Source organism: Bombus vancouverensis, chromosome 5 (assembly GCF_051014615.1).
Source record: "Bombus vancouverensis nearcticus chromosome 5, iyBomVanc1_principal, whole genome shotgun sequence".
Taxonomy (NCBI): domain Eukaryota; kingdom Metazoa; phylum Arthropoda; class Insecta; order Hymenoptera; family Apidae; genus Bombus; species Bombus vancouverensis.
The window spans coordinates 12,256,843-12,272,499 of NC_134915.1; the positions used below are offsets into that span (position 1 = coordinate 12,256,843).

At 32.0% G+C, this 15,657-nt stretch overlaps 4 protein-coding genes across 5 annotated transcripts in view; 2 read left to right on the plus strand and 2 right to left on the minus strand.

Moving 5' to 3' along the window:
- pnt (ETS transcription factor pointed) overlaps positions 1-1,997 on the minus strand; it is a 145,291-nt gene extending 143,294 nt beyond the window's left edge. The window contains exon 1 of one of the 2 annotated variants that reach the window (XM_033332764.2): positions 1,813-1,997. The gene's annotated coding sequence lies outside the window, so the exon portion shown is untranslated. The remainder of the gene's footprint in view (positions 1-1,812) is intronic. The other variant, XM_033332769.2, reaches the window with a different exon arrangement.
- A 399-nt stretch (positions 1,998-2,396) lies between these two features.
- LOC117156077 (ATP synthase-coupling factor 6, mitochondrial) lies at positions 2,397-3,423 on the plus strand. The gene is made up of 4 exons (XM_033332789.2): positions 2,397-2,548; positions 2,831-2,978; positions 3,054-3,178; positions 3,297-3,423. Exons 2-4 carry the CDS (start codon positions 2,836-2,838, stop codon positions 3,314-3,316), a joined length of 288 nt encoding a protein of 95 aa, XP_033188680.1. The 5' UTR covers positions 2,397-2,548; positions 2,831-2,835; the 3' UTR covers positions 3,317-3,423.
- Positions 3,424-3,440: 17 nt separating this feature from the next.
- On the minus strand, positions 3,441-12,607 carry DNApol-epsilon255 (DNA polymerase epsilon catalytic subunit 1). Its single transcript, XM_033332757.2, has 27 exons — positions 12,109-12,607; positions 11,906-12,029; positions 11,613-11,831; positions 11,313-11,545; positions 11,004-11,244; positions 10,616-10,932; positions 10,267-10,513; positions 9,656-10,208; positions 9,135-9,576; positions 8,838-9,075; positions 8,410-8,763; positions 8,126-8,340; positions 7,868-8,051; positions 7,247-7,792; positions 6,920-7,161; positions 6,642-6,846; positions 6,405-6,580; positions 6,164-6,333; positions 5,740-6,076; positions 5,482-5,671; positions 5,240-5,406; positions 4,881-5,169; positions 4,706-4,801; positions 4,349-4,626; positions 4,144-4,276; positions 3,858-4,069; positions 3,441-3,796 (listed from the first exon to the last, which is right to left on the minus strand). Exons 1-27 carry the CDS (start codon positions 12,192-12,194, stop codon positions 3,487-3,489), a joined length of 6,804 nt encoding a protein of 2,267 aa, XP_033188648.1. The 5' UTR covers positions 12,195-12,607; the 3' UTR covers positions 3,441-3,486.
- Positions 12,608-12,715: 108 nt separating this feature from the next.
- Positions 12,716-15,440, plus strand: Pnn (desmosome associated protein-like protein pinnin). The gene is made up of 5 exons (XM_033332780.2): positions 12,716-12,996; positions 13,363-13,555; positions 13,630-13,803; positions 13,872-14,166; positions 14,245-15,440. Exons 1-5 carry the CDS (start codon positions 12,836-12,838, stop codon positions 14,556-14,558), a joined length of 1,137 nt encoding a protein of 378 aa, XP_033188671.1. The 5' UTR covers positions 12,716-12,835; the 3' UTR covers positions 14,559-15,440.
- The last annotated feature ends 217 nt before the right edge of the window (positions 15,441-15,657 follow it).

Sequence of the window (15,657 nt, forward strand, 5' to 3'; positions counted from 1 at the left end):
CCCTTCTTCCTTTCTATCCCTCGTGCGATGTCAGAACGTTCGCGGAGCTTTGTCATCGTGGTGTCTTCTCTGGCCTTTGATATTTGTCGCGTCTTTGGTAGAAAGAAGAAACAGTCGAGAGACAAACGAGGGAAGAAGCATGGTAGGTCGCAGCGTTGCCATGCTGTACTCCCCGAGATCCGAGAAAGTGTACAAAAACCATTCGACCCACCAACACCGAGGGCATCGCGTTCCTTTTTTAAATTGCCAGGCTAGCCATCCCCTCGTATGCGTTTAACTTACACTGTCCAACACACTATTTCTCTCTCTCCCCCTTGCGTTTCCTATCTCTTTACCCCCTCCTCCCCCTCCTCCTCCCTTGCGCTCTTTTTCTCTCGTCTCTGTCTGTATGTATACCAAATACTGTTCGACGGAAATATTACCTACACGCGTTACCAGCGAAATATGTTACGCAGACACCGTAGAAAAAATGATCCAGATCTGGCATAAATTATTTGTCAGAGTCTAAAATATTGGGTTAAATATTCCACAAAAATACAGCCTAATATTATCACACTATCTAGATTAATGCTTTAGTAAAAATCGATGAATTTTTATGAGCTCGACTAGGTTGGCAATAATGATCTATTGGATATTTCTGTATGAGACTAGTCTCAGGATATAAAAACTAATGAGATTTTTTTACATATATATTTACATCATTATGCGTTATCTGTAATAAAAATCACAAATAATTGTAAAATGTCGTAATAGAATTTCATAATCGAAGTGTTATAAGATATGTTCATTCGTTAAACACAATATCGATTCTGTATCACTCGATATATTGTATCTTGTAGTGCGTTATCGATATATTTATTTTTTGATTTATAATTATGTATGCAAAAAAACAATTTCCGACACACCTTACTCAAAGATTATTATTAAAAGATTCCACAAACGAACAGTAAGTACGTTGGTCGAAATGATAAAAAAAGAAATAGCAAGTAACGTAAAATGTGATACGATTATCAGGTACGAGATATTTACGATCGATACGAATCAATGCGAAAGGCTTAATCTTCGAAATGTTCTTACAAACATCGAGAGTCGAATTTCACTTTGAAAGAACCTTATTTGAAACATGCCAATTACATACATATGTATATTCGAGTCACGACCGAGTACAATAGAATCGTTATCTCTATTGTGCAATCAATTTTTCTTCAAATAAATATATTTCAAGCGAGACAAAGATATGAATAATAAACGATATGACGTAAGTAAACGAATATCTCCTAAATCGTACGGTAGGCTTACACAAGATAATACGTTCGTGAATACAATACTGCGAAAGCTATGATATAAAAGAATTCGTTTTGTTACACAGAGGTGACATCAAATACAAAAAATAAAATGTAACCGCATATTTAAGGAAAATAAAACTTCTATTTATTTACCTCCAATTCGGCTCCAGCCGATAGAAATAAACAAATAAAACCTGTGACATGCCTGTACATGTAACGTACTTAGATTATAATATACGTATCTTAATTTTCCGTGGGATGCAAAGTAACCAAGAGAACACTCGTCAAAACAAATATACGCCTGACCGAACGTAGGCGTATACTTTTCTGACGCTACGTTCTACCCTGTTGTAATATTTTAGAATTTCTTCGTCTCGTTTTGCTACATCGTTTTCATAGTAAAAAAACTCGAAACTCTGGCCTAACATAAGACCAATACAATTCAGAAGTTTCGAAGATTTGCGTTCGCGCGCTCGTATCACGCAGAAAGCGCGCAGGTGGACTGTCTTTTAACGTGTTCACTTACCTGTTCTCCAACGTAAAATCCAGTGAAGAGCGCAACCGTGTCAATTGTCCAGATAATGTCCACGAAAAACACCAAACAGGAATCGAACACAAAACAACAATCACGTGTACGACTGTGAGGCGCACGCACATCGGCAGCACTAACGCGGTATACCCGTACACAATACAGATTACAAATATATTATGGCCACGGCTCAGGCGTTCATGAATGAAACTAAAAGCGGGTTCACCTCCCCACCCCGGGGCACAGTGCCTTTAGCCAATCACTGATGGGCGAACGTATTCTCCTCTGTGATTCGTTGTCGTATTCTGCGCATTCCGTTGGAACATTACTGCAGTCGGGGTATACAAATAATAGATGGTTCACACTAACTTCAATTTTTACCTACTATTTTATTAATGTACATTATAAAAATTAAAATGTAAACTTTTAAAAATATAAATCTGAAATACAAACATGAGCTCGATAGGGTGGACCAATTTATACCGATACTATTATTATAAATATATAAGTATTAGCTAGAAATAGATAACTAAATAAATATTTTGATCTTTTTGATAGATTTATTTTTAAAATATTAATATCTTTAATTTATTATATTGTGCAATTTTAACCAATCACGTAGCCTGTTGGTGGAGTTTATTATACATAAGTAAGAGTGCGTTCTATATATTGACATATATTCTAGGGTAACGAATAACGACAAGTACCTCGTAGGTTCTGTCCGAATAAAAAGGTAAAGGTGTAGTACTTTAAATTCATATTACGACTTTAACAGTATTATTTATCTTTTTTGTATCTCGACAAGTTTTTATCATGCTTTATTCTGTTTATTACATCTTATGTAATAAACGTAACCTATATTACATAAGAGAAATCTTGTATAGCATTTCCTTTATTTAGAAATTTGAATGTATATGTTAAACAATTTTCGTTATTGACTTTGTTTCTTGTCATTTATCATTTTATCATTTTTTCATTTAAAGTTAAATATGCATTTTATATTCGATTTGTTAAGGAAAAATGCTTATCCAGAGAGTCATTACAAGTGTACCAAAAGTTATCAAACGTGACATTGGTATTCTTGCACCAGCACTTCAAAAAGCAACGGATCCTATACAACAACTTTTCTTAGACAAAATACGGGAATATTCTGCAAAAAGCGCGTAAGTAAAAATAAAATATCTCAACACAAGTGTCCTAATATCAATTTATGTCTTAATATCAATCCATAAATTTAGTGGTGGAAAGTTAGTTGATGCTACTCCTGAACTTGAAAAAGAGAGGAAATCTGAGCTTGATAGAATTCGGAAACAATATGATATAAAGGGTGATCCAAAAAACTTCCCAAAATTTAAATTTGAAGGTATGCTCATTACTTAAATTATTAATAGGAGTTTATATAGTATTTTATATTATATTAAACGAGTTGAAAGTCTTGCAATTATAAAGTATTATAAAACATGAAAGATCTTTTCTTTCAGCTCCAGTAGTGGAAAAATGAATATATTACATAACTCTTTACAAGTATATATAAAACTAGAATATTAAAATTGTTATACTTGATAAATAGTTGTAGAAATATATGTATATGTAAAATTATAAATATAAGGTTAAACTTTATTTTCCTTAATATTGCTTAAATTAGATATAATCACAGTAAAAACATATAAATTACTTTGAATCTACAAGAACTTTTGTATTCTGGATAATTTCTAACAATGTTTTCATATTAGATTTTATGGCCACAGATTTACAGATCTTCATAAACTTCTCTATTTCACTTTTAGGAATCAAAGTTTTAAAGTTACCAGAACAAGAACAAAGTTCGTTCATATTTTCCCTCTTAACTTCATTACATTTACAACATTGTAAATCTTGCAACATGTAAGCCATACTTTTATGATCTAACATATCCATCAAAAGGAACTCTATTTCATCATTGTCATAGTCCATTTTACAAAGAGGACATTTCCATATGTACCTGTACAAACAGTAGTATTATGTACTAGAATACAAATAGCTTTTATAATATTGTGCATTACCTATCCCGATCCATGGTACAAAAGTTATCTTTGCAAAGATCGATGTCCCTTGTGTGATTACATACTTTACAAATAATTTCAGGCACAACTAAAGAAATGCACGGATCTTTCCAATCAACTAGATCGCTGAAACTGCCAACTCTAATTAGTTTTAACATGTTTGTTCGCAAATAGTATACTTCATTTTCAACTTCTGCATCCAGAGATAAAACCTGATATTAAAATTAATTTTTATTTACTTTCCTCGTAAAATAATCCTAACATATTCGTATTCGTGTTTAAATACCTTACAAACTGATTTTATTAACTCCAATGCTGGATTAATTTTCTTACTGTCTTTACCATCTAAATCTAAGTTTGGACATTCTTCAATTGTTAATGTTTTTTCTGGAAGATTTTTATGTATTTTCTGTACAATTCTATAACATAATTGAATAAAACATGTCAATCAAGTTCTTCATATAATGATAAAGTAAAACAATTATACTTACTGGAATAGTTTTTGGGACATATCTCCCTTTATCAGTTTTTTAGCAAATTCTGCGGTATTCTCAAGTGATCCTAATCCAAGTTGTGCAGTTGTGCAGTTGTGTGATAATTGACTTAAATTATTTAAGTTCCTAGGCCTTACAGTAGTATTCAATTCATTTTCCAATATGAACTGATAAATTGCATGGAAGTATCCCGCTATTATAGCAGTAAAGCTTGATTGACATGCAGCTTCTTTGGGGAGACACTCCATTAAATTCCAATTCATTACTATTTCAGGCTTAATAACAGAGAAAATCCAATGAAAATATCACAAATAGAAAACAAAAAAAGAATTGTATGTCTTAGTAAACACTTACCTCGCCGTCATTCTCATCTTCAGCATTTTCACTATTTGTATCCGTAGTATTCTCTATATCTTTCGGTAATTTTCCTTTTATACCTCCATAATTATGCTGTCAATTTATACAAATGTTTTTATATATTAAAGTATGCCATTTATTATTATATTGAAAGAATTGAAATTTTACTTACTACATCAAGCCATGTTAAATACTCCCAACACTGTTCAAAAGTTATTTCAATACTGTGGAATAGTTCTTTATCGCGTATTGTTTGAACAACGAATTCCATATAGTTTAATGCATCACTCATTGTCCTTTTCTTGGTACAAATGATGATTTTATTAAAATTGGCAAAAATAATTATGGATCCCAGATTTTTAAATTCTGCTAATAACTGCGCGAATAATTTTTTCATATAGGTATGCAAAGTTCTTTTCAAAGCAGGATCGTAAAGTAAAGAACTGGGTGAACGTAACCATCTAAGAAGTATAAATTTACGAATTACAAAAAAAACAGGTGTAACATTGGTATAGAGATGTCCGTGCTTACCTGTAAAAATGAATAATTTGATAATCTGCAAATATATTTTTATGAACTGATACATCTAGCAACCATGTGTTAACCATATTTCGCAATATTCTAAAAGCAGGATTGCAAAGAACAGTTTCGTCGTAATTAGGAATTATATTTGTCATGCCATCATGTGTTGCCATATCCTATGGAAAAATTTGAGTTACATATAAATATATTCTTATACGCTTTCTAACGCGTTCCTTTTCTAAATTACATACTTGAACAGATGTCTGTTGTTGAGTGTGGAATGCGACAAAATTACTAGTTCCATCAATATCGTGAATATGGTGATGCTGTAATAATGTATTTACTGCTAAACTTTCTATCTCCAATTCAATACAAACACTAGAATAAGTTCCGGCATTATTTGCAGCAGAATGTAAACTTTCTTCATAATCTGTCAATAATCTGTAATTGATTACATATATTAAGATAATGGTAGTAATTCAAATTTCATGTTTAAGCGTAAATACAACCTGTTATCATCATTTTCACTGCCACCCAAGTCTGGTTTCTCTGTTGGAGAACACCATAATACAAAGTTATTCTTTTGCAAATGTCTTGCAAAAAATAAGTCTGCACCAAAAACAATAGGATCCGCAGGAATATTTCCAATTGGCACATGAAGGAATCTACATTGTTCTGTCATTAATTCATAAATTTGCTGGCTCTTAAGGTAATGACGTAACATCGTTTTTGCACCAACTTTCTGCCACTCCAGTGTATTGTATAAAGTTTCAATATCTTGTACATAGGTGCTAATTAGAGGAAAGTCATTAAGTAATGGCATGTGAGTTACTAATGTCGTTTTATCTAAGGTAAAAACGTAAAATAGAAAAATAAAATAAATGACAAAAATTTAATGAAAAATTTTTGCATATAAATCTAAATAAAATGTACCTAAAGCTGTCTGAATAATAAATATTGTTGCACCATGTCCCTCGTTTTTATATGTAGTTATAACTGCTTGTAAAATACGACAGACTTGTTGAAAGTTTGTCTCAAATTTTAATTCGAATCGCATCGACTCTGGTAAAAATGTTACTTTGTCTTCCCCATTTGTGGATATACTGCAAAAGAATTACTTTAGAATCATTTTCACAGACTAGTAAAAGCATAACTCAGATTTTGTAAATTATACACTGTATCCCGTTCTTGAATGTACAACGTGTTCATGTTAGGCATCTGATTTGACGAAACAGAATCCAAAACAAATATATGAGCTCTTTTAGTTGCATTTAAAAACAGTCCCCATAAAGCTCTTTGATGGTTTGAACTCCAATGATGATATAAGAAAATATAATTAGTTTCATTAAGCTGAAATAAAACAGATATTCTTTTAGACCAAAGAAAAAATTACAAGTTAAAATACCATTACATTTTTAAGATATGATTGCACAGCAACACTCTTGTATTCTAACTGATCTAGGGCAAATGTATCTGCACCATCTGCCATGGTCCGTGCTGCCTTAGGATCAACTGTACAAACGCATCCTAATTGAAGAATAGCTCTAAACTCTAGTGACATTTGAGTTTCATAAATTCCTTCAATTTCTGGTCTACTCATATCTTCTAAAAGCTCCCTATGAGCAAATTAGAATAATTTAGATAATTAAATATAAAATATCATCAAAAAATTTAAAGGATGAAACTCACTGACTGTATAATTGAAACTGTGTTTCCGGCACAGTATATTGATATAAATTATATATAGGTCGAGATCGTGGAAGAACTTTCTTGCTTTCTTTCCAAGATACTTTTTTACCTGGTTCTGGATTAGGTTTAGGTTTACGAGTATTTACATAAAATATACGAGGTATTATAAGACGCAATTGATGTAAATCTCTATCGACTAATACCCATAATCGATATAAACCAGGCTTGTTTGTTGGTGATATCTAAACCGATAAATTAATTATTTAAATCATTCAATACAATTATTGAATTTTAATTATTGTTGTTAAAAAAGAACATTTTTCTTACTTGAATAATTTGCCATGGATTCATAAGCAATTTTCTTTGAGTTCGCTTGAAAAAACCACCCAATGTAGATGTATTGGTATCTCTTGCAACACCCCAAGAAACTTCATCTCCATCATTATTAGAACGCTTACTCTTCTTGCTCTTCTGATATTCAGCCCTTTGCTTAGCTTGATGAGCCCATTTCTGTTTGTGGAATTCCAACCATTTTAATCTTTCTTCCTTTGTTGTTCCCATTGGTGGTGGTGAACCTAGAACTTCTTTCCAACTTTTATTTGCATTTTCTGCTTCGTTTCCTTCTAAAAATTGTCGTTTTCTTTTATTAACAACTGGCAATGACTGCTTAGAAGTTGAGGGTTTCCCGGCGATATCCTCTATATCGCATGTTTCAGATGATTCTATATCTTGGTTGCCAATATTTTTTTCTTTATCTTTAGGCATCATGGTAAACATATCAGTAATCTTTTTTTGTTTATGCGTTGCACTTTTTTCCATTACTCTTTTATGCAACCAGTCCGGGTGCTTCACTCTAGGAACCGGATTGGATAACTAAAAAAGAATTATTCTCCTATTATTATATTTAAATTAGGAAGTTTCAAATATCTAGATAAATAAAATAAATACTCCTTGCATTGCTGCTGGAATTGTAATAATTTTTTGAATAGCACTTCCGAGTCTTTCAATATAATAACTCCAATCTAAAATATCCCGTATGTCGTCGCTTTGTAAACTAGAATCTTTTAACCATTTTCGTAAATAATATTTTCTTATTGCAGGTTCTGATTGAAATATTGCTAATGGTATGGCCCTAATTGTATAACGAAATATGTAATTTTATTGTCATACAATTTTCTTCATACAGAAGCAAAACTTCATCCCTACCGTTCTGTAACTGGTGCGCCTTGAGGTTTATTAGCAATAATGTATTTACATGCTAAGCCAGCATCTTTAATCATTTGATCACCTAAAAATTCTGCTAATCTTTTAGCAGTAGAAATAGACGTTGACTTTTGACTTCCATATTCCTCCAATTTTCGTGACATTGATTTGTTTTCGGATATAAGTTCAAATAATTCCGAATCTGGCATATCTGCACACTATAAAGATTTATATATTTAGTTATTAATATGTTACATGTAACAGAATCAACAATATTGGATATTTACTTTGCTATAAAGAATATCAAGCCAATAATCTGCATCTTTAGCTACTGACGCATAGCACTCTTCTAATGTGCTACCTTTTAAGAAAGATTCGAATACGGACGTCTGAAAAACTTTTATTAGCTGAAGTTCACCTCTCCGTTTTACTTCAAAACCTTTCAGCTCAGCCAAAGAACCGTCGAAGTTAAAGACTGCATATCGTTTTTTTAATTTTTTTCCTTCTTCTTTCGCTGCAGGTAATACCATAGCTAAATAAGGACCATCCACTTCAAAAAATATAGAGTTTTCACTCCTAATTTTATACGTAAGATTTTCAGGATCGACGAGTTCATGGTATACGTCATTAGTAAATTGATCCTATAAATAATATGAAAATGATACAAAAAAAGAGCTCTAGTTAATAAAAAAATATCGTTACGATGCTGATTTACCTTCACCATAAAATTAAGAACAGCATTCGGATATGATACTACCAATTTTTTTTTCTTTGGGTGAGTAGTATGAACAACAACATTATCAGGAAAAGATGCTGGTAGAACGCACCAGATTCCATCCGTATCTAATTCTAAAGGTCGGCCAACTTGTTCGATAATTTCTCTAGCTCTCATAATAATGTGTGCTCCCGTGTAACATACTATGCCACCCATCTCCATACTAAACCATCGAGACCTAACATATCGAACATTGTATTAATAATTTTAAATATAAGAAAAGATAAACATACATACCCTTTTCTCATAACGTATCCATAGAAGGAATTTAAGATACATTTGTGTGCCAGTTGTAATGAATCATATAGTACTTCTCGATTTTTAGCAGATTTAATATCAGCAGCATCTCCTTTTGCTACGGCTGCCGCCACCTCTTGTTTAGCTACTTTAGTAAGCGCCTTGTATTCATATCTCCTATCTCTAAACGCTCGTACAGTGTCAACATAAAATGAATTCTCTTTTTGGCAAATCGTTTGTGTTCTTTCTTCCATGCTAGTAATCTTAACTTTCTTGTAAGCTTTCTTACAGTATTCTGTGAGTCGTTTCTTCTCATACGATACTTGTTCCTCTTTAGATAATTCATGATATGCCCTACGAGCTCCGCCTGGGAATTGCGGTGGAAATTTTTCATTTTCAAGTTGTTGCTGCATTCGTTGATATTCACTTAAAGTTGCAGCAACTGAAATCAAGTAAAAATATGTTTGTATGTAAGAATAAACAAATTTAACAAATATTATTTACGCATCTTGTTGTCTTACAATATTCTCCTCTCCACATCCACTCCATTTTTCTTTGACAAAGTGCTCCTGGTTTATTATAATTACATGCAGCACATACAGTTTCATCGACCATCGCGGATGGTTGAAGACGATTGGTTAAAATAATATTTGGATACATAGCACCGACATCTAAGTGATATATTACGGGGTTCTCTAATCTCAGTGGTTGATTTCTTAAACCTTCCAATTTCACTGTAATTTCTTCAACCACTTCCTCAAAATTTGTAACCATTTCCATGGGCACTTTTTCTTCTTCTTGTATAGCATGCTTTAATGCAGATTCAACGCCATTTATTAATTCTTCTACTGCACTTGGTACTATTTTAAAACGACAAGGAATATCGGCTCTGAAAACACCAGATTCTAAAGCTTCAACATGTCCTCCAACATATGTTTCTTGATCCAATAAATGACCATCTTTCGTAAATTTGTTGAATTCCTGCTCCTGTTTGTTAGGAAATATAATGTTAGCTTGAAAAGCTTGCACCATTAAGAGGGATTCACATAATGTTCCAGATCCCTTTCTAAGTACCTGTAAATGAAGAAATATAATTTATATCATCTTTACTATAGCTTGTTATATAACTTACTTCATCTGGTTCCATAGGAATAATGGTACACAGAGCAAATATGAAAGGATGAACATATTTATAGTAAAGATAGTACGTTGCAACCGCATCAGAAACTGAATAATTTGCAAGAGTTTCTGGGTCCTCAGACGCCAATCTACACATATCTTCGGGATCCAGTTCCACTGGATTATATCTAAGCTTTGCCTTTGCTACAGCTTTTAAATTCTGAGAACCTACAGGAAGGTACGAATCGCGCCTGACCCAACTGCAATGAAAATTATATATTGGAAAAAACTCTTTATGCAATCGTTCCTTTTGCAATTCTATATGATAGTTTCAATAAATTTAGTTTTATATATTGCAGTACCATAAACAGTCCATATGCATGGCTGGTCTACTGCTGTAAACTCCATCACGATTTTTAGAAAAACCAATTCTGTCTTTCATATCCATGTTATGAAAAGCTGCTCTAGTCTCTACAAATGGCCAATCGAAAAAATCACCGTTGTATGTTACGAATATATGTGGTCGAATATCGTTTATGTGATCGAAAAATCTTTTTATTGTGGCCTTTTCATTAGGTTCGTTGAAAACTGTAAAAAATCCCTCAAACTCCGGTTTTGGGGTATACTCAAAATTTTCGATATCATTTGCAATTATTTCTCTATTTGTTATTAAATACCCCTGAAAATGTAAATATGTATAAAATACACTTAAAGCGTCAAGTAAGTATTAAAATAAGACATTTTTCATACCTGTCCATCAATCATATATGAGATCATCATAATTTGGTCAGTATCAGCATCTGGAAATTTCAGAGGGAGTTTTGTAGTTTCAATATCATATGCCAACACAATTGGATCAGGTGGTTCAATAAGATCATCTCTCTTTGTAATTGTTGGTACATCATTTCCTCTTGTTTTCACAGAATACCAGTTACCACAACAAATTTTCATGTCTATGGAGACACGAACATGATGTGGTACATCGTATTCTCTGTAGAAATATATGCACGCCGTTAACATAAATATTATACTCAACATCAACAAGTGAAAGTATATTACCTGATATCAAGAATATTATCCATAAAATCTATGGTTTGCTTCTTAATATCTCCTGTACCCTGTTCTGTATTTAGTACATCTGATAACATGTTTGAATAATAGGTATTATGTTTTTCACGTTCCTTATTTAACTTTACAGCTTTCATAATACCACGCCTGACTTTATTCAAGTCCACAGTATTAATAAAAGAAATTTTTAAATATTTCTGTTTTAAACCAATGAGGTGATTTGACTAAAAAGAGATAATAGAGAATTATCAGTTTCAACATTTTTTATACCTACTTTTAATTCTATCATACCAGATCAAGGTCTTCTTTATAAATAGTCTGTACTTTATGTATTAAATTAGTATATTTTTTATTTAAACCAGTAGAAACTTCCTCATATGTATCCTTTTTGCATAAAATATAAAAATATGGATTATAGGGATAGGAAATTTTAAATCTAGTACAGTCTTCTTCTAAAAAATAATAGTCCACACCACTCATTAATCTTTTATCATTTTCCATAATTTCTGTCTATAAAAAAGTAAAATAATTTGAGGAACAAATACAAAGCAATTCATAATATTTTATATGGTTTTTATACTTACTGCATGCATATTGATAAGAAATCCTGTTCTTTCCTTCGTATCAGTTACTCTATGAAAACCATATAAACCATCTATTCTTATATTTTCATTAACTTCATTTACCCTGTTGCCCCCTGAAATCTCTCTAAAGAAATGTAAAAAGAGTGAATAAATTACAAAAATACTAGTAATCCATAATATAGTTTAAATTACAATTTAATTACCCTGATGCATTTCCTTCTTGACTTTGATTATTCCCTGTGTTTTCCTTAAACGGTCGAAATTTCCCTGTATTTTGTAAACTTGTCATTCTGTACGATAATCAATTACGTAAACTATAAGTAGCTTTAATTATAAACTTTAATTATAAACAACAAGGCACTGTGTTACTCGAAGTATATGTGTACAGGTTGTAATTTGCCCGCCAATAGATCTTATGGGTCTATACATATGTGTGTAATAAGATAGAGAATAAGAAGAGAATATTTCTAATAAAAATACATAATATGTAAGTTGAATAACAATAAAAATTATACTTGTTTTTGTATACAATATACTTTTACATTTATTTAAATTAATTAATCCATATTTTCAAGTAATACATATGTAAGTATATATGATATTACAATTTTAGTTGAAAGCCATCTTTCAAAACTCAATCTCATCATTTCTTTTATTCCTTTCTTTGCTCTGAAAATTTACAACAAATTTTTAAATATCCTAAAGATTAGACTTTTTATATATAAATTCAGCCAATTGTAATATATTAAGTTAGCATTATGAGAAATTTACTAGAGGTATGATCTACGAGCGCAAGGAAAAGTCCCGAGACTTATCGATTTGGAAAAAGGAACGAAATTGTAGGTGGCTCCACGACAGTAATGCGGTTCGACAACAATCGTTAAGTGAATTGACTTCGCAATTTAAGTGAACGTACAGAGATATAAATAAATGAGAAAATTAGATACACAAGAGGCCTGGGGTGCCGAAAGCTTAGAAGCGCAATTAGAAGCCGCTCGAGATGGTCTTCGGGGACTCGATCGAAGTATTCGAAAGATTTTGGGCCGGGATCTCCCTGATGGAGAAAACGGCCCGCTACAACCACCACCCAGGTTAAATTCTGAATAATTTATTTCCAAATACCCTTAAACCATCATAGCAAAATGCTATTTCATAAAATATACATCTTACCTAGTAGTTCAATAATCTTTGAATGAAACACTGTTGTCTACAAACATAACCTATTTCATTTCGATAGTTTCCACTTTATTAAATTATACGTGATCTCATTGTATTTACTTACGTATCGTAGTAATGTTGTAATGAGAGCTTTATTTGCTTAAGTGCACGATACATAATTACCAAACTTGGTAATGATAAATATTCGTTCCACTTAACTATGTAACCTTATTAAAATAGGAAAGGAAGACTATGTGTATATTTATTGAAATATTCTTCTGCATTTATAATTTCAATAGATTATCACAAAAGAGACCATTGCAAGAGGATAGAAGGCGTGTTGTTTCTGATTTTGTCAACAATGAACTACCTGGTGGAAAAAGGAGATGGCAAGGTTCAAATGGTGAACCAAAAACAGTTTTCAGTCGGTTAAGTGCACGTGTTCCTTCTAATAATGACGATAGTGCTGATGAAGATGATAATGTTATTAAGGTAGAATTCTATAACAATTTGCTCATTCTTACCGATATATTGTTTTATGTATTATTATTGAATGGGTATTTTAGCCAGCAGTGTCTTCGAGAGTGATAGCAACACCAAGAGAGATTCCATCTAGACAGGAAGTTATTAGACGGGAAAGAATAGATGAACGTAGCAGACAAAGGAATAAACGAATGTTTGGTGCCCTTTTAGGAACATTACAGAAATTTCGGCAAGAAGAAACTAAACTGAAAGCAAAGGTATATTTCTCTACTTGATACGAGAAAAAATTTTTTTTCATATTTCTGAAAATAACAATCCTTTGTAGGAAGATAAAAAAGCAGAAGTAGAGGCAAGAGTAGAAGAAGCCAGAAGGAGAGAAAAGGAAGAATTACGACGAGAAAGACAACAATTATTCTTATCGCGTAAACGGCAACTAGCAGAAGTCCGAGCACTAGAGGCAAAATTGGCGCGCAGCCGACAATTTCAAGATTGGCGCGCGGCGCAATTACCACTTGCTTCGTTTATAAAAACGCGTGCCCAACCTCCTATTTATTACGTACCAAAGCGTAAACACCCACAAACTGATATTCTACTAGGGCAATCTGCGAAAGAACTTCATGGTACGCACTTCGATAAAGAGCCTTAAGTATAAATTTTAAATAAAAGGAATTATAATATGCATTTGTTTTATATTACAGAGGAGATCGAAAGAAGAGAGAAGGTATTGATCGATGAGCTGGAAGCTATAGAATTGCAAGTAGGTCTCGGAAAACATCAACAAAATTTTGATGGATCCGCAACGTTAAATGCAACAGCTGAAGTTCCACAATCGACGGAAGAAGGAGAAGAGAATCGTGATCCAAATCCAGAGAAGAATTTAGAATCAGAGAATAACGAACCGGCTGATGTTCCCATAAAATCCGACAAAGATGAAAATTACGAAAACACGAATGATATTGAAAACAAGGAGGAAGTAAAGGTAGACGAAGCAAAAGATGAAAATAATGGCTAGTATTAAATGTACTTACAATAATTGTACATATTACGTACATTGAATGGTCCAACGAAGGAGAAGATGTTTTTCTTACACAACACTTTACATGTATGAATGAATTTTACAATTTTCAAAGGAAACATTTCACTTTTTACTTGTCATCATATAGATATAAATTCATTCCCTTCATCGAATTACATGCTCATTTTGTCATCATTCGTCAAGTAGCAAACATTATTCAGATTTTTCTTAGATGTAAGAAGAAACACTATGATCCGGAATGTAGTTGCATTTCATTGGAACCAATATTTTTTAAATGTTATATATTTGTATCATGGCTGTTGTAGAATATTATTTAAGTAATTACCATCTTGTAAGTAGGACGAAAACCTTGAGAAATAAGTCGATAAATGACGATAAACAGTCGTAAATTGAATCGATACATTTATAGTTTGGGAAACATTATGTAAAATAGTCCGCTCATTGTTTTCTTCGTATCAGCATCTGTCTTTTAATACGTATGTGAAGAAGAGAAGCATTGAATAAGTGATTTAATGCTTTATGTGTATGGTAGAATAAAATATAAATTCCAATTTCGAGCATATCTGTTGGTAACATAGTATAATTCAAATACTTACGAAAATTTGTATATTTGTGTTTTCTTCCTTTTTTTTTCTTTTTTTTTTTTATTGTACACACCATATGTACGATACACATTAATTATGATGGATAAAAAGTCGATAACTTTTTTCCATAGCAATATTAGTAGATACTTGTTACATAAAATCAATTTGAATTTATTATCTTAAGAAAGATAACTTTTCTTTTGTTTTTATTAAATAAGAGATAAACAAATTTTTGAATTACATGTATTTTTAAATAAATTAAAGATGAACGAGATCCTTCTATGTACATGTCCATTTCGTCTTTAGTTAAGTTCTGTTACATATTCGATTAAAATTTTACTATTGATCGAATTTACAATATAACTATTAATAACTTTTAAACCGTTTAAATTTGCCTGAATCGAATACGTAGTATAAATCTACGTGAGATAATCGTCTTTAAAGTACTTTGCATACTGTTGCATTTTTCGGGCAATTATGGTACCCATACA